The 26020-nt window shown below is 51.6% G+C and overlaps 1 protein-coding gene across 1 annotated transcript in view; it reads right to left on the bottom strand.

The window, feature by feature from the left end:
- Positions 1-25489, bottom strand: part of POU2F3 (POU class 2 homeobox 3) — a gene marked incomplete at both ends in the record, with an annotated part of 39892 nt that extends 14403 nt beyond the window's left edge. The window contains 4 exons of the mRNA XM_084301452.1: positions 9567-9601; positions 20598-20666; positions 21394-21447; positions 25282-25489. Coding sequence (XP_084157578.1) covers positions 9567-9601; positions 20598-20666; positions 21394-21447; positions 25282-25489 — 366 coding nt within the window. The remainder of the gene's footprint in view (positions 1-9566; positions 9602-20597; positions 20667-21393; positions 21448-25281) is intronic.
- Positions 25490-26020: the final 531 nt, after the last annotated feature.

The raw sequence follows: 26020 nt of genomic DNA, 5'->3' as shown, positions 1-26020 counted from the left end.
AAACATTTCATAAGAAGGAGAATTATGAAGAAAACATCTCCCAACCTGCCTGCAATTACTGCACAAACTCTTCCTTACCAGTAGGAAGAAGGGGAGGAAAAAAAAAAGAAAAAAAAGAGTACATCTGTTTTGTAACTGATCTGTGAACTTTTGGCAAACGTTCGGCTCATGAAAACATCCTGCAGACATATTGCAAAGCTGTAAAAAGCCAGCCTTACACGAGGAAGTTGGAAAGATTCACGTTAGCAGCTCCAATCTCAGTGTGTGGAAGGCCGTACCCCTCCGACAGACAGACAGACAGGCGGACGGACTGACCCACACCTGATCCGATGAGGCAACAGCAGGATGCCATCCGTTGCACAGGGCTCAGGCTGCAGCCTCCTGGGGTAACCCAGCGCCGCTGCCAAGGTGGCTTGGGATGCTTCACGGCATTCCTGTGCTTACAGGATCAATTAGCAATTCAGCTAACGAGCACCAAGCAACCAGCCGTGGTCCCCAGGCCAGCAAGCATCTGCTGCTGGCTGGGAGCACTTCACGGGTGACATTAGTGAAGAGGATGGCAGAGCAGTGCTAAGGTGGGACAGGCTGATTCTGCACCCGTCTGGGATGCTCTCCCCAAACCCAGATAAGGGGTGCCCCTACCCTGCCCGAGAGAGGCAGTGAAAGCCACGCCAGCCTCCTCCAGCAGCAGCTGCGGTCGTCATTGTAAAACCGGAGACAATCGGATTTGTTGTGCAGTTTCTATTTAGACGGCAACCTCTTTGAAACAGGTATTTATCTGCCCTCGTATCTGGCTTATCTGAGAGTCAGCAATTCACAACTGTTTAAGACTTGGACTTGCTCACATCCCTCCCCCTGCAGCTGCAAAGGGCTCCGGCTGTTGGGAAGAGGATCGGCTGCGCAGAGGCTTTGGAGCCGATTGCCCCTCAGTGAAGGAGAGCAGCACGTTTCTTCCTGGGCTGAATCACTCCCAAAGCATTATTTCACACAACTGGGTTGCCTGAAGTGAAGGGAGGAAGTCTTACGATGGAAACAGGTATCAAAACTGGATCCAAGGCTATTGCAGCTAAGCCTTCCCACCTTCCAATGGCGTAAGTGTACTTCTGTGAATTACCTGCACACGTGGGCACCATAAAATAAAACACACACTAATAATGAATTATAGCAATAATAATAATAATGGGCTTGCAATTACTATTTCCACATGTACTATCCTGCACATGCACTGAGGCTTAACAGACACTCAGGAAGAAAGCAGAAAGCCCTCCTGTTAATAGGACAATATTCGCCCTATAAAATTCGGTATCCTTTCACGTTGAAGAGTGGGATTTTCAGAAGCTGTCAGCATGACAAAAGCAGAATTAATCCCACGCTGAATGCTTAGCAGACAATATCCTAAAACTCAGTAATGGCAACACACTGAAAAATTAGAATGTAATCCCTAACCTCAACACACCTGCATCAGAGCTTTGAGGCGTTTGAGTCTGTTAATTGAGGTCTGATCTGATACGCTTCACCCTCTGAGCTGCAGCTCAGGACGTGAATGGCTGTGCCAGAGCCGTAGTAAAAGTGGGGGTGGGAAATCAAAACTAAGTGTAACTGAGCTACACGCTTCACAAAGGGAAACAAACAGAACCACGCTCGGCTTTGCGTTCACAAGCCTTCTGATGCAGCATTTCCCAAGCGTTTCTGCTTTGAAGCAGAGAAGAGGAAAAAGAAAGAAGCCATCCCTCCGCTCCACGCCAGGCGATAAGCCTCCAAACGATCACGTGCAGCACAGCAGGCTTCCAGAGCAGCCACCAGGCACGGGAAAGGAGAACTGAAGGCAGAGGTGGGGTGAGCACCTGACCCAAGAGGCTGTGCTCACATCTGTGCTGCCTCTGCACGAGCCCCAGGAGCACAGCGAGGGCTTGGAGTGGTGACCTGTGGCCGGAGAGCACCGAGCTGGCAAAAGGATGCTGGAAAGCAACAGCTTGGAGCATCTTCGCTCTTGCTGTTGGTACTCAGGCATGTGGTGCCTTCCCTGCCAAGGCCTGTGGATGTGCCAAATTGGAAGTATTTTAAAAAAAAGGGGGGGAGGGGAAGATGCCATTTTCTTGGTCAGAATGGTGAGAACCTCCAAACAGAACATGGAAAACTGTTTTATCCATAAAGGCTGCGATTTCTCCTACGGCTCCGCTCCAGGACTCTCCTCCCCAGCCCTGAGCCCGGAGGTGCTGCCATCGCTGCTGCCCCAGCCTCGCCGAGCATTGCAGCACTGCTCCTGCATCTCCCGATTCCACTTGCCCAACTTCCAAAGCTCTCCAGAACTCCACCTCTGCCTACACCTTTGCGCTTATCTTCCCCGCTCCCACCCTGGGCTGCATCCCTGCCCCTTTCCTTATCAATCCGATTTCACACATGCCAGGCTTCGTTGCTTCTCCCATGCCCTCCTGCATGCTTACACAGGTTCCCTGGAGCCTCGTCATGTTCCTGTTGAAGTCAGCAGCAAAATTGCCTTCTTGGTCTTTTACGGGGGCCAGAACCAGACCTTTAACCAATTCCCTACGTGAAAAATTTCCCCTTTCCCGTGAATCCCTTGCCTAGGGGGGAGCAGACCGTGCTGATCCTGTACTCTCTGTGCCCTCTGGCTGCCAACCAGTCAGAAACCACCTAAATACCTGGCACTGCCTCCCTGCTGCACAGCACCGATGTCCCCGGCTCAGTCATCCGCGCGCAGGGCAGGGCGAGACGCGGGAGTCGTGGCGCAGGGAGCCTTCGCTTTCCGCCCCATCCCACATTGGAAAAGGAATGAACTTGGAACCAGCCGGCTCCCGTGACTGGGGCTGGCTCCATCCCAGCTCCGCAGGTTTCTCTGATTGGTTCGGGGGAGTTTTGGCACCCGCCGCTGCGCCCCGGGGAACTGGGACACAAGGAGAGCAGCTAGAGGAATTGCATTAAGCGCACACAAGTCATATAATTAAAAAAGAAAGGGAGAGTGAGAAAGATCAACTTCGCTGGAGAGTATCGCATAATTTTTCGGTTGGGGTGGAAGGAAGGAGGCTGGAGGTTGAGGGAAGAGGGAGCCGGTTCTCTGCTCCCAGCTCGGGGGCTCTGGCATCCTCCACGTGCCGGGGAAGCAGGCGAGAGGGTGTCCTGCAAGAGAAAACCCAGCATCTGCCTCCCAAGGGGCCGAGCAGCTCCGGCTCACCCACTGATTTCACATGGAGTGCTGGCACATCAGCACCTCTGGGCCAGGAGAAAGTGCACTCTGATGTCAGGCTTCCAAAATTAGAGGCCTTGCTTGAAACCCCATCACCTTCACCTTTTTATGCTATGACTTGCCCTTCTGCAAAATGGGTGCAGGGCCCCACCCTTGCTGGGTGGTGCAGGCTTTTGATTGAATTCTTGGAGCTCACCAGATGAAAGGCCTTCAAGAATTTGGAGTCTTCTCCTTATTACCGATGAGCCATTCTCCAGCAGGCAGGAGAGTCATAACCATGCACGGTAGTTCATGCAGCTCACCACTTAAAAAGGTGCCAAGCAACCTAAAAAGCGCCTTGACAGTGACATCCATGCCCTGAGCTCAGTTTCTATTGTGGAAACAATCAATAGGTCCTTTGAGTCCATGAAACCAGGGCTTGTTGCCTGCAAGCTTAGAAAATATTCACTAAAAGACGATAGCCCAGCTGAGCAGGGAATTTGGACAAAGAGAAGACCAGTGTGTCTCTGCTTCAACTCTAAGAGAGCTTGGAAACAGCAGCACAAGATATATTGCCAGTGGACCAAGGCAACAAGTGTGGGCAATACCTTCTAAATACAGGTTGCTCTTTGGGAGCCTGGAGCAGGAAAGCAGGAGTTTGTGAACGGGCTGTGGCTGGATCTGAGAACCAGGCACAATCCTGCCAACTCAGGAGTGATGCTGGGCTGTTGTCAGCAGTTATTGGCTAAGCAAACAAATCTGGTGACTTCAATCCATCCCTTGGGAGCGGAGGGTGTGGGGTTCAGAACCTTTCCTCCTACTTCTCTCTCTTTTCTCCCCTACAAACTTTGCAAGAGAGTCACCGGCACGTTTTGGAGTTTGTTCCCAGCAATCTCATCTGCAAGGCTCCAAAACAAAACTAGCCTGCAGAAGAGGTTCCTCTACATATCTGTCCTAAGCAAAACAGGGCCATATATAGAAACAGAGGACTTTCCCTCCAGCCAGGGCTTTCTCTGATGCTTTCCCAAAGGGCTGCATTTCAATGAAGAACCAGCACACATACAAATTTATGCAATCAGTCTATCCCTAGGACGGAGCAAGGGAACTTCAAAAGGGAAAGGCCAAGGCAGCGCTCAGCTTAGATCCAGTGTCAGTCAAGGCAGATATGGACAGCTGGGCCCACTTCCAACTCGGGAAGGCTCAAGAGATGAAAAGCAGATGCAAGACTTAGGCTGACACCCTGGGGCAATGCGGAGAAGAAGAGAGAGTGAAATCTGAATTGATCCCCAGAGGGGAGAAGGAAGCAGGATGTGAACCTCCCCTTGAGAGGAGGGCAAAACAGGACTGGGATGGAAATCTGGAGGGCAGACTGAAACCTGAACTACCCACAGGGAAGAGCCAAGCAGGAACAGAAATGACATATAGGGAACACACGAGATTAGGGGGGAGGTGGGAACTCAAAGTGGAATGAAAAACTATGAGAGAGATCGCCGGGGGGAGGGAAGCCCTGATTGAGCAAAATTAAATCTGCAGGGAGTTTTGCATCCCAGATATTAATAACAAACTACCTAGCAAGTTGGGCCCTTCTTTCCACCTTCAAAAGGATGGAGGGGAGGAAGAACTTGTCTGTGGTTGAGCACAAGACTATGAATCAGAGAATCGGAGTCCGTATCCCAGCTCCGCCAGGGAGCAAGGCCCTGGATTACAATAAGCCTCAATGTCCACAGGCAACTCTCCCGTAAAGCATCCACTGATTTCGGCAGCAATCACAGTGCTCAGCATCTTTGGGAAAAGCCAGGGAGTCAGCCTCTGTCTGCCTCATCTGCAGGACAGGGTTAAACACCTCCCTACCTTCTGGAGGATGCTAAATTCATTAGCAAAGAACCTTCAGACGTGTGGGCGGAAAATACCCAGCAAGGTCAGGGCGTTAATGGCTCTGAGGAAGGGCCACCTGTGATTCCACATCGCAGATGCAGTTTGCCCGCTTTCCTTTCTCACATCACGAATCTACAGGTCATCAGCTGCGAAGGCCTGAGACAACTCAGTCTCTTACCTCTAAAAACCTGTTGGAAACCCCCCAAACCTCAGAAATTCAAGGTCCATCAGAAAATGACCCAGCCAGATACGGACAGGGCAGGGAGGTGAGGTTAGAGAAGCAGATCCTGGGCTGGGAGGAAGATCCTTTTGGAAGGGAAGAATTTTTCCAACAGCCCAGTTCCTCACTGCTCTTTTGGGGTATACCAGCAGGCACATTCAGCTGACCCCCCCCAAAATCTGCTTGAGTACCTCTGACTGGGAATCTTAAGCAGCTCAGTTGTTTGATGCTGACTGGTCACTGGAAGAGAAGGGGTGTGAAATCTGTCCCTTACCATCATAAGGAACAGTCAAACTGGCACCGAGTACAACCCGATGTGGGAATTTAAGCATAGAGCTAATGTGCACGTGAAATACCAGCCCACTTCAGTCGTGTATCGTGCCTCCTGAATTTACTCTGGACGCTTCCCTTTGTGCTCTGAAGATCTCTCCTGCACCACCACTACATCTCCCAGTTCCCTCCTTTTCTCAGGTAAATCCTTCCCAAAATCCTATTTCTAGGAGGCCTGTAGGAAAGGACTGTATCCACATTACATCCCCTAATGGGTGTCAAACAAAGAAAATAAAGTAATAAAGAACCAAGAGGAAAATTCAAGCTATGCTGAGCCCTGGGCTACTCAGGCACATGAGTGCCTGCAATATTGGGAAGTCTCACGGCAGGATCACCTCTGTATTGGTGCAAATATCAAACCTGTCATTATCGTTAATGAAATGACAGCCTGTCTGCGAGGGTTAGCCTTCTGCTGGAACGAAACTGCAAGACGTATTTGGACGCAGAGCACACGCAGATCCTTTCCTGCCCTGGTGAGGCACAACCTTTCAGCTTTATTTCACTCTGTAGCTCAGCGCTGTGCTTGAGAGCATGAGGGGCTTGGAGGGGACATCTCGTTCCCTCCTCTGGAAGGAGATGTGAGCCTTCAGTCCTCATGTTGCCGCAAGGGCCAGCAAGTGCCACAATCCTACACATCACTTCCCTGGTGGAAAAGAAACCAGTGATCCTAAATCTGTTCTTCCCTAGCTATGGGTTGATGCACGGCACTGGGTGCCAACGCGCACACCATACACACAAGACCTGTTTTTTCCCCAAACCATCAGCCCTGACTCCTTGTGCAGATTGCAGAAGGCAATGGAGTTATAACTCCAGGGAAAGGTCAAGTTACACGGCTCTCCAGAACAGCTCCCTGCAGAACAACAGAGAAAACAAACAGTGCAGTATTTCCCCAAAGTGTGACCACTGCGTTTAGCAAGGGGGGAAATAAAACAAACCAGACCGTCACCACCTGGTGAGGATCACCACAAGACAGAAGAAAAGCTCTGACTCCAACACTTTCAGCCGGACCTTTCCCGGTCTGAAGACTCTGAAGCCACCACCGCCAAGTTCCTCGCTCCTCTCCTTGACACACTCTGGACACGATCCCAACCCATTAAGAAGCAGATGTCCCTATCCAGGTTGCCAGCACTGAAGGTGAAAGTTTATTACGCTCTCTTTGCATTTCCCTTGATATAAACAGGAAACAACAAGCATTAGACTCCCTAAATAAAAAGCCAAACCAGATAGGCAAGGCAGAAGATGCTTCTTTTTTCCATACACACCCTTTCCCCTCTCATTCACATACAAATTACTGTTGCATCCAGGTGGGAGGAGAGTTTAAGCGGGGAGGGGGGGGAGTGAACATTTGCCAAATAGGTTGAGGGATCAGAAGGCAGCTTTCTCATAAGGCACAGGGCTGACCCACAAACTGCGAGAAAACCTCAAACTCCGCAAGAGTTTCCCTCCTCCCCGTTCGCTGGGTGAGAGCAGCCGCAGCAGGGAACGGGTAGGCAAGTAAGGGGTCTAACCAGGTCACTCCACCCTTCCCTTCCTGCCTGGAGCATAACAGGGGAGGGAAACAGACCTGAAATGTAGGCCATCTACAAAGACTGGGGGAGAGGCTTAAACGATGTGAGATTTATGATCTTCAAAGTGATTAGCGCCCAGCACTCCAAATAAAGTCAAAGAGAGCTCGGCAGCTCTCGCGTTCAGCTTGGAGTTGGGTTTCAAACCATGCTGCTCTGGCTTCGGTTTGAAAACCTGAATTGCAAGGTAACAAAAAAAAAAAAAAAAAAAATACACCCAAACCCCAAACCAAAATTAAAAACCCACCAACCTCCACCCGTAATGAAAGAGCTCGGCATCTGGTTTTACATGAAAACACTTTGATATTCCCGTATCTCCCCTCTTCCTTTTTCTCATCGCTCGGCATCTATTTGCTGAATTGAAGATAAATTCACCAATAGCTGAGGTCAACCCGAAACGTGAGTGTACAACCGGTGTGCGTTTGGGCTCAGTCTGGTTTAAAATAATACCAAGAATGGCTCAACTCGCCCTGGAGAGGGCCAAGAGAGGGAGACAGAGAGCCACACTGCCTGCAGGTCCTGCACCCGCTGCGTCCACTCACCCACACTGCTACAGCCTGGATTTATAAAGCAGCTAAAAAACGCCACCAAAATGAGCTTATTCGGAGCTTTTTGCTTTTTTAGCCTTCATCAGTTCCCCATCTGGTTTGCTGCTTGGTGACACAGGTGTGCTGGCACGAATGAACGGGACTTTGTGGTGCCATGCAACCACAACCTCATTTTGGGGGCAGGACGTTCAAATCGAGCAGACTCTGGCCCAAATCCTAGTGACTATGAGGCTACCTGCCTCCTTTACCAGCAGCTCTCATTCAGTGGCATGCAAGGGACAGGGACCTTGAAGATAATGAGTCCAATCACCAGCGGGTGTGAACCAGCGCTGCTTTACCACCATCACTAACGTCTCCTCGATTAACCTCAGCCCAGGATCCAGTTCTAACATCTTTGTGGTGTTGCCATAGGAAAAGTTTGCAACATGTAACGATCTTGTACTTTCAGAGCTTATTTCTATCTTGAGGGAATTTTCTTTTATCACTCGTTATAAGCAGATTGGATTCTTCTCTTGGCTTGTAGAAAGCCTGTGCTTTGGGCTCTGCAATCCACAGAGCTGGAGACACAAGACTTTTTGTTTTCAGCTGGGTTTTCCAAAAACCTGGAAGATGGCTGAACGTGTTAAGACACCTTTGATAGGAAGTTACAACCCACCCAGAGCCGGAGCAGCCAAACCAAACAAACAAACAGCAGCTTGCTGACATCTGTCGGACCAGAGCCACCGAAACAAGCTCGGAGGACAGAGAAGTCACGGGAGAGGCATCAGCTGCCCACCTGCTGCTAGCAGGAAGCCTTTGCAAAGGATCGCAACCCTTGAACTCGGGGAAGGCAAAGCTGGAAGCAGGCAGGCTGCTGGATTGCTAGGAGTGCCAACATCTGCTTCAAACGCTAGTAATTGTCCGCGGAGCTGCAGCCCTGCTGGCTTTCCTCGCTCCAGCTCCCCAGGGCGCTGCAGCAGGTGGGTGCCTTTGCTCTCCAGACCTCCTCTTTTTGTTTGCGAGCTCTGAGCCCAGCCCCACTGACGGCCACAGCAGTCCTTGGCTCTGGACTCGGCACGTTTTCTCACGTCTCTGCACAGATTTGGGATCTGGGGAGGGCTGTCACCTGCCTCCCCTTGCAGTTCTGCTTTGAGGTTCAGGGATTTCAGAGAGCCAGGTGTGGAAGTCTCAGGCACTCCATGAGACAGGGGTTGTTTTCAGCTGCATGAAGCCAGAAGATAACATCTAACAGCAAAGACAACAGCTCGCCAGAGCCTCACGTGCTGCAGCCAGGGCTGCTGCTATCAGACACGCTTGCATTTATCTGCTGTCCCTTTCCCCACCGTCTTGCAAAGAGGAATCTGCCGTTGTAGGCAGGCCTGGTCTTGACCCAGGCACTCCAAGACCTCAAACCACCTCATCTGCAGTCCTTGCTGATACTCCTGTGAGTCAGCCCATGCTCCTAGACTTGCATACCGCAGTGCTTTCAGCACCAGTGTCACACACGGTGCAAATGCATGGAGCTTTGGGGCGGGATTTGCACGTTCGCCAGTGTAACCGAGGTCTCTTTTGTTTCTAAATGGCATCAGAAAAAAATTAAAAAGCCAGCAAAAGCCTCAAGCAAAGGGTGACTTTAAGAAACTCTATAATTAACTGAACTTCTATGAAATGGCAAGGCCTGGAAACCAGAAGTTTTATCTGCCACGCTGTCCCACAAGGGGAATCAGGAAGGACTTTTGTGGCCTGTTTAATAGCAGCTTGTGACCTAAGAGTTTGTATCTCCTAGCAGTAGCTGCCTGGGACTCAGCAAGATGAGCAGTTAATGAACTGTAATTCAAGAAAGCCGGAGAATCCGGGGAGCATCTTACCTGCCTGTTAAAGTCCAGCCCATTCTGCTCACTTCCTACAACGAAACAAACAGAAAAAGGTCTCAGTATTAATGGCAGAGAGCATCCATCTAAACCTCCCACAACTCATGACCACGTAACCAAAGACGCACTGCTTGCCCAGCACACTTTAGTATCAGAGCAAGGAGAGGAGCGGGGAGGTGGAGTCGATGCGAAAGCAGCCAGGGAAACATGAGGGCAGCTTTTGCAGCATTTGGTGGTACCAGCCTTTGCTGGAGTTTTTCTGCTTGGGAGACACCCGGGCAGGCAGCACCAGTGGGGGAGAGCTCACCGACAAAGGGAGCTTCCAGCGGGGGTGAACTGGAGGATATTGCAAATCTCCAGGGAAATCCGGGAGCCAGGAGCGTGCATAAAGCAAGAGCTAACTGTGGGAGAGGCTAGCAAACAGGTGGCCGAGGCTGTTAACCAGGGATCTTTAGGAACCTGTGTGGTACCAAGTAATTACGGGATATCTAAAGGAACAGAGGGTGCCGTGGGGTTGTGCGCAAGAGGCGTCTCCTTGATTCCAAAAGAGATTGGCAGGCACAGGGGGAAAATCAGACAGGTTTCAGCCTGAAGGTACCGCACAGGCCCTCACTCATTCCCCTTTGATGATAAACATCCCCCCCCCCCCCATCACACCTGCCAAATTCATCAAGAACATCACAGAGGAAAGGCTGTGCGCTCCACAGATATGAATGCTTTAAGGGATTCCACGAAGCCTCTTTAGTTGCAAAGGCAACCCCAAGAAACCCCTTCCCTTTCCCTTTGCAACCCATCCCCTAAGTCATTCTCTTCCAGCCCAATTGAATTTGTGATAAATACTCTGAAATTGTTCACATCCCACCACCACAAGCCCCTGGGGGCCTTTTGCTCCTGTTTTTTTATTTTATTTTATTTTTTTTCCAGTATAACGTTCCCCATGAAGCGTAGCCCATGCCCTGTGATCTGATCAAGCTTCAACACATCGTGTTTTTCGGGAGTTCGTGGCTCTTGCAAGAAGTTGGAAAGCAGTTTGGGGAGGCTGTGCAGGCAGGAGTGCAAACCCAGGAGTGCAAACCCAGCTCTCCCGTTGACTTGCTTGCTTTCAACCAAGCAAGCCTCTACCCCGAGCTAGCAGGCAGTCCTTCAGCTCGTGCCATGCTCGTACTATTCCCAGGTGAATCACCAGGGCTCTGAGATCCTCAGGGGGAGTGTTCTTGGTACAATTACTCACGGATGGCAGAATGCTTTTAGAGCCGACTCGAACCATTTCATGGCACCCTGTTCTCTGCTATCTAGAAACTGCTCTGCAGATTTTATCTGCAGCACGTTAACAGCAGCAGCGTTGGAAACTGAGCTGCCTTTGTTGCTCTCGTTAGGCTGAGCTGCAGGTCTTCGTTATCAGACACAACCAGAGCACGCCGTTGCCCCCCACTCCAAAATCTCTATCCTCTCACCACCTGCAACTCAACCCCAATCCAGGTCTGCTCCTTTTTCCGCCAGCCTGTCTGCATTTCTGCTGTGCTGCAACCTGCCCTCCCCTCCTGGCTTCCTCCCGACCTGCTTTTCAAAGCTTTCTTTCTCTTCCCAATCTCAGGTCTTTCTCTTCTTCCCCGCAGTTCCCTGCTCTTGCTGCCACCCCTGACCCACCAGGCACTCGTGAGCCCCCCGGCCGTGGCCACTTGCCCCCTGACCACCTCTCCCCGGCTGCTCCCGCCCCAGGAATTTGTTCATTCATCGCGCTCCAGCTCCAAGCCCCGAGAGCCAACGACTGCTCAACTAAGCGATGGGAATGCTGATAGCGCTAATAGATGATCGCAATCAGCATCCACACACCTGAGCGGGGCTGCGTGATGATCTTCAAGGCCTGCAGTTTCTACCTTTGCAACCCACGGGGGGTTGATGCAATCTGAGGGCAGTAGCTGAAGGGGAGAAAGGCAAGAAGGAGAGAAGGAAACGCAGTTCCCAGTTGCTAAAATAGAACAGGAAGGAAAAGGTAATCTTCTGCTTTCTTGGATGCGAGGCTTTCGCTCACGTTCAAGTGCAGCATGTTGATGAGGCAAGATTCAAAGACCTGGAGGGAAATCCCTGGGTCCCAGTGCTGAGGGCTCTGAGTCACCACCGTACATCCCTCCTGGAACCCAGGATGCGCAGCTGGAGCACAGCTTCGTGCTGCATCCCTACCACCACGAGCCAAACTCTCCAAACGAGGCTGCCAAAACACACAGCAGGTTCAAAGCGCCCAAGCTCAAGCTCTCCAGCACATCCCTTCCTCCTCTTCCAAGCCTCCCACCTTTCCCTTTTCCCTCCCTGCACCAGCAAGCTCAGCCCTCAGACTTCTTTTTCCCTTCCTCTCCTCCTTCCAGCCTCAGCACCCTACACATCCCGCCCCAGATGAGGGCAGGTGCTCGGGAATACCTCATTTTCCGTGACAGTGGAACATGCTGGAAATATGCATGGAGATCAACAGGAACCCATTTGTAGCTTGGGTGTCTTAAGTCTGAGATAAGTGCCCCAGGCTGTCTTGGTAGACAACGAGGAGAAATAGGCACCTCCAGAGGCCATTCATCTGACCTATCTTAGACGCCTATCTAAGTCGAGATGAATGGCCCTCTGGAGATGACAATTTCTTTTTATTGACTACAAAGGGACCCAGGGGCAACTAGTTCAGGCTTAGATGTCCAATAGTGTGATATTTAAAACTGGGCGAGGTGATTTCTGCTCCCAGTGGTTATGTAAATGGGGGCTGGATACACAAATCTCTGCAGCTTTTCAGCAGGATCAGTGAGTGTTTGCGCGCAGATTTATTTGCAAACAAATCTCATCTTTTTCTGTTTCAGCAAAAGCTTGTGTGGCGAGTGAAATTAAAATGACTTCATCTGCAAGCCAAGGTTTGGGTGTGATAGGGATAACAACTCTCTTGTTCCAGCTAAATCGCTGACTTTCCTACAAATATTTTAAAAAACAGGCTGCTTTCCTCCCCGTTTCTATCAACATCAGGACCCACGCTGAAGGAGTCATTCCTCTCCTTAAAGGAACGGGCTGTTCAAACAGCACGGATCTGCACTTAAGATTTAATCTCTCCTAGCTCCAGGAGATAAAAAGAAAGAAAAGTGTAAGTGGCGGCAGATTCTCAACTGCTGCAAACTGCCAGAACGCCGCTCGTTTTGGTGGAGCTCCGCACCAGCCAACAACGTGCTCCAGCTACGCCAGCCAGGCACCACGGCCCTCCTTTCCTTCGGCTGCAGCAAATTTGGGAAGCTCTGGGATTTAAAGGGAGCAGGGCTGCTTTGAGCTCCTCGCTCTACCTTTCCCAGGAGCTTCCCCATCCATTGCCCTCTCCGTGGGTGTCCTGGACGGAGGGGGAGAGGCAGCGATAAGCTCCACCGGCTCCCCACAGCACGGCAGCCGAGGGCCGCGCTGCTCTCCTTGGTTCACCTGGCAGCTGTTTTGCATAACACTGGCATCAGATCTGGTGCGAGTTTGCCTGGGGAGGTTTCTCTGGGGATGGGAGCAGCAACTCAGTTCCGGACGGCTTTTCCCCCCACCCCTGTTGTTCCCCCCCTGTCTGGAAGGCTTCGCGTGCTGTGAAAACCGAGCCCCCGCGCCCCGTCGCAGCCGCCCCGATTCCCACTGGAAGCTGCCCAGCCAGTCCGGCTCTTGAGGATAAAAGCCCCAACCATGGCAGAAAGGAAAAAAAAAATCAAGATCGCAGCTCGGCTTCGCCTTGGTGAGGCCAACACATGCAGGAACATGCAGATGTCACCCGCAGGCTGTGACAGCCGCCCGTGGCTTTTTGCCTGGCGACAAAGCAGGGCTGCAAGCAGAAGGCTTCATTCCCCTTCCCACCCAGCCACACGCTTGATGTGCCCCGCAGTTTGATCTCGCAGAAGGGACAGGGAATGAGGAGGCGATTTCAATCTGCAGCAGGTGTTGGGGAATTCCCACAGGGAATCAGTTTTCTGCCCGTGCATTTGGGAGGGAAATTCAGAACAGCTGAACGGCGATGGGGGAACAGTGCCAGGCAGACACCGGGCAGGGGATTCAGGCTCAGATGTCTAACTTTTAGGTGTCTAATTCCCAGCCAATTGCTCTAGGCTGCCTTTACAGCCACGGAGAGGAAGCCGGCGCTTCCAGAGGGCAACTCACCTCGCCCCCAAGACAGAGGGCAGAGAGATGAATCACCTTCTGCTGATGCCTATTTTCATCGCTGACTCCACAAGGCGCCCGGGGTGAGGAGGTCAGGCTTCAGCCTCAGAGTGCTGAATATCTCAAATTAAGATTAATCTCACCTATCCTGAAGTATTCTGGCACCCCAGCTGATAAAGCACAATGCCGTTAGAGATTGACAAAGCAGGCCAGACGCAGAGCACCTTTCAGTACACGTTTTCTAGAGGCTAAGGAATTAACTCGTTCACGTTGACTGGTGCAAGAATCCAGTCCCTCACCAAAAACACAGCGTAAAGTTAAAACAACATCCAAGAGCAGTTAAAGAGAAGAGCAGCGACACTCATTATAGCTATGAACAACACTCGAACCACACACCGTAAATGAAGCAAAACATTCACCTGCACTGAGATGGATGGGGTTCTATTAAGCCAAAAATATTCAGCTCCTCAGTAATTTAACTCGCTTTGGATACTCGAGCAAACACCATCAGCAACCTCTCTGCCATTCCCAGCAGCCAGACCAGCCACTTCTGCAGAACTAGCAGCACAAGCCCTGGCTGGGACAAGCTCTCTTAAATCACCTTGTCATCACTCGAGTGGCTGGCCCTGATTCCCCCACCTGTGCCCAGTGGTAATGGGGAGCAGAAAGCGCAGCTGAGCAGACACCACTTGGTTCCCTGCACCCTTACCTGCCCTGCTGGGATGCTCCCTGTTCCCAAGGTTTGCTCCAGAAGTTTTACTTAAAAGGAGCAAGGGAAAGTCTGAGCGGGATGGGAAGTTCTCAAGGCAGCCAAATCGGGCTGCAGCTTTCCTGCTGTTTGCACTAACAACACAAACAGACCAAACCGGGGCATCGGGGCATCTCCATGGGAAAGTCAGGGCTGGTTAGCAGGAAAAGTGAATGTGTGCTGGCTGACTCAGAGAGAGGGCTGCACGGCTGCAGGGGAAGCTTTCGCCGAAGGCTCGAGCGTTTCATTTGGGTGGAAACCCTCTGGGACATGAAATTGCCTTTCCTTTGTGAGCCTCACGCAACTCCCACCTCCTGGTGCCACCGCAGCTCCGGGCGCGATGTACCCTTCGTGTGGGGCAGGGCGCGGGGGGAACGCAGGACAGCGAGTGTGGGAGACTCGGGCAGCTTCCAGAAGGAAACCCGAGGGCAGCAGTTGTTCCCACGGAAAACATTTCACCTGCAGGTGTTGGGAGAGGGCAAGTCTCTTCTCTTAGACCAGAGGCAAGAGGCAGATCAGACCAGCTCTTCCTTTGCCCCTCTAATTCAAGTCAAACCAGCCTTTTGTTCCCCTTTCCCCTCCCCATCCTTTTTTATCCTCTTCCATAATGGGATGTTTAAGAAAAAAAAAATAAAATAACCCAACCTCAAACCCTAATCACCTTCATTTGAATTTCAAATATCCCCCTCCTGGCCTCCCCCACGCCCCAACTGACTCGGAGCTGGGAATATGGAAATTTCTCCTGCTTGCCTTAAATGTGGCTGTGCTATGAAAATCATCAGCCTTATGCAAATCCCGAGCAGGCCCAATTGCCATAGCAACCAGCTGTTTCCAGCCCGGCTGCTGCTGCTGCTGCTTTTATTTATTTGGGACTTGTCCTGGGGCTGTTCGTGGCTGCAGGGGAAAGAGAGGAGAGAAATCCTGGAGGCTCGGAGGGAAGGTTCACCGGGGAGAGCTGGCCTTGGCGAGCAGAGGCACGGCCAAGGACAGGGCTCGGCGTGGGGCTGGGGAAGGCCAAGTTTCCTCAAAAGTCTTTGCCCATTTCCAGCCCTGTCTGTGAAGGTAACAGCAGAAGAAAGGGGAAGGCTCAGCCTGGGCATCCCTGGGCTCCCCTTTCTGGTGGGTATCTGTGAGCAGAGCAAAGCCTGAGCACCCCCCGACCCATTTCACACTGCTGGCGTGGTTTGGGCATGTTTCCTTCCACCTGAGCTGGAAGCAGATGCCGAGGTGAAAGCCTCCGTATCCTATTTGAGCATAAGCCGTGAAGTTTAAAAGAAAGCCTTCCCAGCAAGCCCAGAGCCCTACCACAGCCATACGACAAACACCGGTGACCCCAGCCCCTGGGACAGCTGTGCCTGCAGCAGGGAGCTTACACCCGGCCAAAAGGGGGGGGACGAGCTGGGGACCCCCACTTTGGGGCTGAAAATCCCATTTGCACAGGGAACAGGTGGCAGAGAGACTGAAACGAGGGCTCTGGTCTTCTACCGTGTGGGTTTGATGCAGAAAGCATGGACAGACATCAAGAGATGGGGTGCCTGGAGGGGCCTGGGGCCTGGTGGCAGCGTTTGGAGGTGGGCTTTTACCTCTTGCTGCCACCCTTCCACTGCCACAAGCTGGCTGGAGTTGAGCTGGGGGAGAGGAACGACACCCAAAGGAGCATCCCCCCTGCAAGAGCAGATGCATCATAGCTCCTTACCACTTGGCCTGCCTTGGGGTTCAGAGGAAAGGCTCCTCCTGACCTTCAGAAGGAAGGATATCTGCTCTACAGCTTCCTAACCCACCAAGAAACGCTTCCCAGGCTGCAAGGCCGAGACAACCACAGTGCTGTTGCCCCTTGTCCACCTCCACGTGCCCTCCCCACACAACCCCACTCCTCAACTCGTCTGTGCACACTGCCACGCCACCATCCCAGGCAGCGACACCAGCTGTTTTAGGGCCGTGGGACCACTGTAGGGCCATCCCATGCTGCCTGCAGCCCCGCTCCCTTCCCCGTGCACCGGGATGCCCATCGCGCACCCTGCCCTGGGCTCCTGGCAGCCTGTCCAGCTCCCCGTGTTGCAGGGTGGGGAGGGAAGATGTTCGGAGCGCCCGCAGCTATTCAGTTACCGATGGTTGTGTTTGAAGAGCTTCCCTATCGCCCTTTTGTTAAGGCTTTGGCTTCCCCCCCATAGCCTCAACAGATGAAATCAAAGGGAAGTAGCTTTGCTTGGTGTAACCTGTTTTGATCAAGCAGATAAACGGGGAACAAGTGTCTGACACAAACAAACAGACAGACAGAGGCAAGTCCCACCTCAGCATTTTGTTGCATCAGATACAGAGGGCTTAGATAAACCACAAGAAGGGGGAGATCTCTGCCTCTCGGCTGGAAGACCAGGGGCGACACTCGGCAGTGCCAAGCCCCCACAGTTCCCATAAAAAAAACTCAACCCAGAACTTGCTGGCATGGCTTTCATCAGTTTAAAAAGATGAAAAGAGCTCGCAGCCAAGCGCAAAACTCGCGCTTGTCATTACCCCCCATGGAGTCCGCGGGGCTGCCGGCGAGCCCAGCCACAGCCTGAGCTGGCAGCATGCAGGAAAGGGCAGAGAGGATGGCATGGCACGGCATGGCACGGCATGGCACGGCTCCACGGGCATAACCTTAGCATCTCACACACGTGCCGCGATAGGAAACGCAGGGGTGAAGCAAGGGAGGGCTTAGGATTTGCAGGAGTGGGTAGGGGATATCCTATTTTATCTATTTTTTTTAATTATTATTGAGGTCGTGGCTTTTTCTACCATGGCAGAACCTCGCTGCGACCAGCAGACAGGGGGATAAAAGGAATACAAAGAAATGTAGAATTTTGGTGAGACACTTACTAAAAGCTTGAAGTGTTTTTTTTTTTTGTTTTGTTTTTTTATGAAATTGGATGTGGATAAGGAAAAATAAAAAAGAAAGGAAAGAGAAAGAAAGAAAGGAAGAAAGAAAAAGAAAGAAAGAAAGAAAGAAGATAAGAAAGAAAGAAAGAAAGAAAGAAAGAAAGAAAGAAAGAAAGAAAGAAAGAAAGAAAGAAAGAAAGGAAAGAAAGAAAGAAAGAAAGAAAGAAAGAAGAAGAAAGAAAGGAAGAAAGAAAGGAAGAAAGAAAGGAAGAAAGAAAGGAAGAAAGAAAGGAAGAAAGAAAGGAAGAAAGAAAGGAAGAAAAAAGAAAGAGAAAGAAGGAAGAAAGAAGAAGAAAGAAAGAAAGAAAGAAAGAAAGAAAGAAAGAAAGAAAAGAAAGAAAGAAAGAAAGAAAGAAAAGGAAGGAAGGAAGGAAGGAAGGAAGGAACGGAAGGAAGGAAGGAAGGAAGGAAGAAGGAAGGAAGGAAGGAAGGAAGGAAGGAAGGAAGGAAGGAAGGAAGGAAGGAAGGAAGGAAGGAAGGAAGAAGAAGGAAGAAGAAAGAAAGAAAAGAAAGAAAGAAAGAAAAAGAAAGAAAGAAAAAGAAAGAAAGAAAAAGAAAGAAAGAAAGAAAGAAAGAAAGAAAGAAAGAAAGAAAAGAAGAAGAAAGAAAAGAAAGGAAAGAGAAAGCTTTCCTAGCCTCCTATGAAAAAGGAAAAATTTTGAAATTTTTTCTCAAAAAAAGTCCCACAATTATTTTAAACACTTCCAAAGTAAAATAATGCCCCAAATTACCCTTTTTTTTCCCCTCTGAGCCTAGAACTGGCGGAGATATGAAAGGATGAGATTATGCTTCTGCTACTGCCACTTCCCATCAGATCTTTAGGCATCAGTTTTAGATCAAGGGCTTGGTTTACAAAAGCATTTTGGCACCCAACTCTCCTTTTTTTTTTTTTTTCTTTAATATTATTATTATTTTAAATTCTTTTTGGAGCCAGTCTACATCTTTTGGTGATAAAAGGCCTTTGTAGATCTGCACCTAGAAAGATTTCCAGCCCTTATAAACTGTAATATTGGTAGTTGTGGTAACTGCCCTCTCCTTCCAGGGGGGAACAAATTTCCTGGGGAGCAGTGCATTGGTGCAATTCACTGGGAAATGGGTCTTCAGTTAATCAGAAATTGGAAAATAGGTTTTCCCACATGAAACTGGTAAACAAAACACTCTTGCAGTAAATATCCCTCTAACAACGTGTATCGGGGAAAATAAAAACGTTCAGGGAAGTTCGGCACAAAGCCCTCTGTTGTTTGTAAACGGGATGCTCGGGAAGAGGGGAAAAACCCAACAAAGGGGCAGAAAAGCTTTGGGGCAGCATCGAGGCAGCCCTCGGTGGGCTTGGCTGGTTTTGAGTCCTGGTAGGGCTGGATGAGGCCCTGAAAGACACCGGTGGCAGCAGGGCATGGGGCTGCTCTGGCCCCAAATCTCCTGTAGGGTCCCACCACCTGCAGCCTCTCATCCCAGAGCCCCAACGTGTGTTCTTGTAAGGTCTCCACCAGTCCTGGTGGAGGAAAGCCTTGGAGGAGAGCCTGATTGAGACAAGTTGCTTGCATCAGTCCGCAGGGAAGTGTCACTCTTTTGTAAATGAGGGAGATTTACTTGTTCTGATTTCCCTGCCTGATTTGAAGGCTCCCGGAGCAGTGCTGAACATTTTTGTTATTTTAAAACAAATTGCCTCCACTTCTCCGCATTCTCCTCTCAATTACCACTAGAAAGAGGTGCTACAGCTCACACTAATGGCTGTCTGGGAAGCTTACACCAAAAACCGCATTGCACCCGGCCAGCAGCCCCTGCTGGGGCACAGGGTGCTTGGGGAGCCACTGCCTCCCCCTTGGAAATGCCCCCAAAATGTGAGCGGGGAGTTTTGGAAGGGCTCGGGACACGCTTGCTGCCGGGCGGCGTTGGATGATTTATCTCAGAAAACCAGCTCGGGGGCAGCTGAAAGCCATGAGCAGAGGCTGACCTGACCAAAGTCAAGTGGAGTTCACGGACATGAATAGAACCAGATTTTATCTCTGCCTTAGATTATGTCAAATAACCCAACTTAAGGGCTCGGAGGATTTCTAGACCTCAATGTACGGTGTAAATAAAGGGGCAGTTTTAGTCCTATTAAAACATGCCTAGGCTTCTCTGTCTTTACCAAGATATCTCTCTCTCTCATATATTTTTTTTTTTCCTAAATCCTCTTAATCAATAAAAGGAGAAGCAAAATCATCCCATGTGAAGTTTTAAGCTATTGTTACACATGCCCCCACCCCAAGCTTAGGGCTCTTCATGACTCAGAGAACAATTCTGCATTGCCTCTATGAGTTTTGGTTTTGAAGAGTGTTTATTTCCAAGTCTATAGATGAGTCTCACTGTTTCTAATAACCTTCCTTATATTACAACTATAACCAGTGGGTGCTTAATGCCTTTCTTATTGCTATTTATTTGCCTAGAAAGGAGGCTGACCATAAGCCACATCCTCAAGATCCTGCACTCAACCCACTGCGGGCAGTGGCAGTCAGAAGCGATGCTGGAAAACATGACACGGATTTTTTTGGGGGGTTTCTCACACCCTGTGACGGTGCAGGAATTGGTAGGCAAACTGGCAGAAATCAGCAGTAGTGCCAGTGCTGTTATCTTCATGGGATCGCCCAGTTCTTCAGCTTTCCATCTGCAAGGAGAGCTGAGGCTTCTAGCCACAGAGCAGGGAGAGGCTGAGCATCAGGTGGGAGTAGTGGGGATGAGAAACCCAATCACGCCTCAAGAAGAAGACCAATACATTTTGGCTGGAGCTACCAAGCTGGATTTGACTATACCAGAAGTCCCTCCCATTCTTCTACATATACGTGGCCAAAACAGGCTTCGTCCCTGGGAGTTTTGTCTGGGGAAACGTTCCTGACACGAACCCTGCGCACAACGGAGAGCTGTTTGTGCTGAGCTGAGCGGACCGGGACCATTTCGGTGCCATTATTCATTTGGTGAGAGAAGGGAGCGTGTTTCCATGCTCAAACCTCAGGGCCACGCACCGATTCAGTGCTCTCCCAGAAGGATCTTGCATGCTGATCGAGATACCGATGCAATCCTAGCCCAGAGTGCATTCTTGATCAACTCCCCGACTGGCTGGAAGGACGCAAGGCAGCAGCAACAGGAGCAAAGCACCGGCAGAAAGTTCCAGCACCTGAGCCCTCCCGATCCCTTTCCCTCCCTCGGTGCCCCCCCCCCGTGTCCCAGACCCTCCTTACCTGGCTCCACCTGGTCGGGCTCGTGCCGAGTGTCTGTGGAATCCGCCGCATCGCCGCTCATCTTGATCTCTGGAAAAGATGGCACAACTGATTTTAATAACAGGTCACAGTCCCAGGCAACAGGCACATGTGGCTTCCACTAAACAGCACAAATGAATGTGTAATTATAATAAACCATCAGACTTTCAAATTTCTGATTCCTCAACATACAGGCACTAGAATATTCATCAGCTCTGAGGATGCACTTTCCCTCCTGTTGCTCTTTGCATCCCCCCTCGCTCCTTTCCCCCCTCCTCAATTCGCTGCTGTGCCTCTCACCTCCTGCTCTGCAAGGGGCTCGGGAAGCACCGGGAGCCCTCCCTGCCCCGCTGGCCTCTCCCCTGAGCTTTATGCAAGCTTCCCAGAGCAGCCAGTGACACTGCCACACCTGCAGGGGATCCCTCCCAGCTTTCTCCCCCTCTCCCACATCCCTTCCTTTTTTTTTTTTTTTTTTTTTTTTTTATTTGGGGATGGTGCAGCCGGGCCAGAGCTTGGTGCTGTGCAGGGCGCAATCGGCCAGGGCCGGCTTTGGAGATGCAGAAGCAGAGCAGGATGCTCAGGGAGGGAAGCAAGCTCTCTTCTCTTCTCTCACCTCCTCTCAAACTCGGCTTGCTCTCCCCAGAACACCTCTTGGCAAAGTGCTGCCCCGCACGCACGTGCTCACAGCCCTCTCAGACCACAAAGCAATGTCCCCAAGGAGAACACTGCCACCACGCTTCCCTCCATCCTTTCCAAGGCCAATAAATTTGTCATTTACCCTTGAAGTGATGGCTGCCACCACACCCGGGGCCACGTTCTCCTTCGGGGACAGCTGAAAGAAAAGGGTGGGAATAGTCAACTTTGCACTGGACTGCTCCTGCCTCCTTAAAAGAGGCAAAGTACACACTGGGTGAGAGAAGGAAGAATATCTATTCAAATTCAGTCGGACACCCCCTCACCCTCTTCTCCCCTTTGCATGGGAATTTTAACTCTTTCCAGGCTGGTTGGTTGGGGGGGGGGGAGAAAAAGATAAGAATACATTTTTATAAAGAGCCGACCGAGTGATTTGCATGTGCTTCCTGCAGCCAATCCCGGCCACAGGAGGCATCCGATTTGCATCGGGGAATAACAACAGCGTGGAAGCGGGGCGAGTGTTTGCTGTGGTTTTGCTGGGGTAGAAAAGGCAGGTGGAAGCCTTCTTAAAGGCATCATGCAAACCTTTTCCTCTTTCCTATGTGTGCCTTGCGTTATTTCCAAGTGGCCAAAAGGGTGAAGAGAGACCCATAAGTTTTTATTCCACTTTCCCTCTACTACTCACGATGAAGCGGGCAGAGTTTTCATTTATTTATTCCCCCTCTATTGAAACTTCCCATGTGCAAATGGCAAACTCTCTGCTTTTTGGCCCAAACGGAATAACTTTATTTAGGCTAAAGCTTGGAACTTTTTCCCTCAGTAAATGACTAAAAGAAGCAAAAAAAGGTAAGATTTTACGCCACAGGAGTGTAGCAACATCCACACACTTCAGAAAGTTCCTTCCCTGAAATTGTCTAAGCAGCAAGGGAGGAAAAGGAGAGAGAAAAGCGTTGCTTTTCAAACAATCCCTCTGCAATTAAGACGTGAACATTTAGTGGGGCTTCTAAGCATTGCTACTGCGGGAAGAGTAATTATCTTCAGTTATAAACATCTTCTTGTCTTGTAACACTGCCAAGGGACCCTAACTTAGGCAGTCTACAAAGCACAAAGTTTTGCTTGCTGCCAAGAAGAAGCTTTAAGAAAAGCCAAGTTTTCAGAAAATAGGGAAAACCTTTACCCGTATAGAAGTTTGGCAAGAACGGCTGCACGTTTGAAAAAAAAAAAAAAAAACAGAAATAACAACAAAAAAACCCTACTGCAAGCTTCCTTGTGGGCACACAATTTACAAACGTGCCTTAGTAGAAGAAAATTATCTCATCCCCAGGACCACGGGGGCAGAGGGAGGGATGAGCAGCAGTTGTGCCTTGCCCCTCTGCATGGACCTAAGCACCCTCCTGGTGCTTTGCAGGAGCCTCAGTGACCCAAGGGAGCCAATTCCCACAGCCCATGCACTTTGTACTGTGCATGGGCAGTAAAATAAGCTGGCTGGTGCTCGGAGCCCTGTCTCTTTTCACGCCAGGTGAGGCCCTAGGCTGCCAGCAGCCACCCTCAGCCCCCAGCAGCAATAACCCTGCAGCTGCCAGTGCTTACACACCAGCTGTAGGCCATCAGAGAAATCCCCTCCTCCTGCAGTCAGGAGATAACGAGGTACCCGTGATGCTCTCACGCAGAGCAGAAGAGTTTTAGTGTCACAAAGAGTCAATTTCCACTCATAAACCTGCAAAAGTTATTATAGTTTAAATACATTGTGGGGGAAAAAAATAAGCCAACAACAAAACAGGAAGAAAAAGGAAGAAAATTTGATCCTTTTGATCAAATCCTGCTTGATAGGAGTCGTTTGGGGCTGCCCACCTTTCAAACACCTATGATAACCTTGCTGCAGCAGCCATCCTCCAAGGGCTCCTTGAGAACAGGGAGCAGACGCAGAGGGGTGACCCACACAAGTGCAGCCAGGATGATGGAAACTCCTCCTCTTTGTCCTCCGCATTAAACCAGGGAGAGAGAGACACAGCTCAGCTGGATTTGAACCCCCACGTATGGCAAAATTTCTAAAGACTAAACGGGCTGCGAGGCTTTGAGGCTAAAAAAATATGTAGGCTCCTACCACACCGCTTTGCAATACACCCAGGCTAGTAAAAATATACAGGCAGGCTAGTAAAAAAAAAAAAAAAAAAAAAAAAAAACTCTGGGAAAAATAATGCAACTTGGGACTGCCTAACACTTAACCACAGACCTATTAGGAGCCGCCACTGTGGCCTGGGCCATATTAAAAATGTGCTGCTCTACCTCAGTTAGCAAACATCCCTGGAGAAGAGGCAGTCTGGTCTGTTTACCCAGACCAAAGAAACTCTACCAGTGCAGACAGTTCTCTGGGGATATATCTGCATCTATATTTTGGCTGAAACAAATGGTGTCAGCAAATAAAGCTTTCCCAAGCCCTTATTCCTAGTAGTTGTCCTGACATGGGCACCAGAATAAACCAGCCTGGTGGCTTTAGGAGGAAAAAACGAAAGCCAGTGGTGGTAGCGGGGAGAAGTTGGGTTGGCTGGGGCCAGCACCTGGAGCCTGGTGAATTTTGCTGCATTTTCTGTGCCCGAGCCCCCGCGGAGGCTGCAGGAAGCTGAAAACACCCAAACACCTGGGGAGGAGGAGGAGGAAAGGAGGATAGGAGGAGGTTCTGCTGGGGGGAGCCTCTGCGTGGGAAGGGGGCGAGCAGAGCCCCCAGTCCCTTTGTGCAGTGGGGATGAAAAAGGGCTCGGCACCCCCAGCTTGAGCACGCCAGCACCTTTGCAGCAGTGGGAACAAGCTCCCTGGGCTCTGGCACGTGAAAGCAGCTGGGCCCAGGTTCATCTCCCTCCCTGCAAAACCACGGCGTGAAGCTCGGACCCTTCGGAGGGCAGCGGGGTGGGATGCTGTGGGGGCAGGTGGGCTCAGCGCGCACCCAGCGTGCGCAGGTCCCGGCCAAATCCACCCTGGGAGCGGTGCCGACAGGGGGCACAGTATCGATTTGGGGAATCTTCTCATGAAGAAAGAGTCGCCCACAAGCAAAGCAGATGGGCGGAGGGGAGCCTGCGGGGGATGCGGCCCCGAGAGGCACCGCTCACGCACGCACGCCCATTGCAGGTGCTCGGACGAGTCGGGCTCGCACGCCGTGCCGGCACCACCAGCCTCCTGCCACCCTGCTCGGCCTGCACGTGGCCCCCTGCCCACAGCACCCCCCATGCCACAGAAGGGGCTGTCGGGATCCATCCCGTGCCGTAGCCCTGCTCAGCTCTCGTGCCAGCACTGCCCTCAGCCCCACGTGCTCGGGATGTTCCCTCTCCTCCAGCACGGGGGCTCAAGAAGAGGGCAGGAGCTGAAGTGGCTCTGTAGGATGAGCCCCAGCTCCATGCAGCGCCGAGGCGTTTGGCAGCCGTGGCTCTGCTTCCCCTGCTGCTTGCAGAGACGTGAGGCTGTGCCTCCGTGTCAAAGCCCTGCAAGGCGTGGATACTCCTCCTCAGTGTCCCCATTCATTCATTCCTCGCTCACCTCACCCTCCCACAGCTCTTCCCTGGCTCATTTTTCCCTCTTTGTCATTAACCTTCCTCCTTCCAGCCCAGTCCCATCCCTCGCTCACACTCACCCACCCTCTGCCACCCATTCTGCATCCCTCGGGGACTTTACCCCCCTCTCACTCCTCCTGGCTTTATCCCAGTGACTCAGGACACCGGTCAGGCACTACCTGCCCATTTTCCAGCTGCCCAAGAGATATTTGTGCTCTGCCCCACAACCCACGTTGGGGCTGGCAGCCTGAGCAGCGCTCTCAGGCTGTGGGCACAGCTCGGCAGCCCCCTAAATAGGGCCAGGGCAGCATCCATCCCCCAGCTGGCTCTTAACCGGGCACTGGCTGCCGTCACCGACTCCAGCAGGAGAGAAGAGGAGGGAAAGGAGGGAGGAAAGGTCACGGGAACCGGAGCAACCCCATTTCCTGCCCGAGCCCACGTTTCATCTGCGTGGTGAGCCCCAGCCCGATCCTTCCTCCAGCGCCCTTTACCTGCGTGCACAGACTCCAGGTTCACCATCCTGCTGGTGGAGGGAAATCCACGGTGCGCCCAGCCTCCTGCCGTCAGCCCCAGGTTGCCAGGGGCTGCCAGTTTGCCCTCCCTCCTCTGCCACCCGCTGCCTCTCAAACCGGCCGTGGGTCCGCTCCCCAAGGGACCTAGAGCTCCATTGCCTGTTGCCATGCAGGGCCAGGTGAGCATGCGGCGCCGCGCCACGCCTCGCCCCACCTCCGGCTCCCTCGGGTGCCCTGACACCCAGCAGCCTGGCGCCCGGCCCATGCAAAAGCACCCATTTGCATATTAGTAACTCGGGAATGGATGAGTCCCTGCAGCGCTACCAGGGTGTGGGGTGGGGTGGGAAGGAGGGAGGAAGGAGGCGCTTCGCCCGCCCGCACTGCCTCGGATGCGCCCCGCAGCACCTGCCCGCCGGGCTGGCGGAGAGGGGCTTCGTGGGGGCTTCGTGGGGGCTTCGTGGGGCTTTGTAGGGGCTCTGACACCAGCCCCAAAGCCGTCTGGTGAGGGGAAGGAGGCTGCTGGCTCCGTCTTTTGCAGCTGGGAGAGGCATGAAGCCACGCTGGGCAGCACCCAGCGGGGAAGGTGGCAGAGCAGCCCCCCGCGAGGCAGCCCCTTCATGTTTTTTTCTGATAAATTTTGGGCTCTGCTTGGGTTGAGCTCATGAGTGTGGCCTGCACGGTGTGGTCTTTGGCTGCTGTGGGGCTGGGCTGAACATGA

The sequence above is a fragment of the Netta rufina genome (genome assembly GCF_964035555.1).
Source record: "Netta rufina genome assembly, chromosome: 25".
Taxonomy (NCBI): domain Eukaryota; kingdom Metazoa; phylum Chordata; class Aves; order Anseriformes; family Anatidae; genus Netta; species Netta rufina.
The sequence above is the reverse complement of the archived record's forward strand: the minus strand, read 5'-3'. Positions and strand labels throughout refer to the sequence as shown.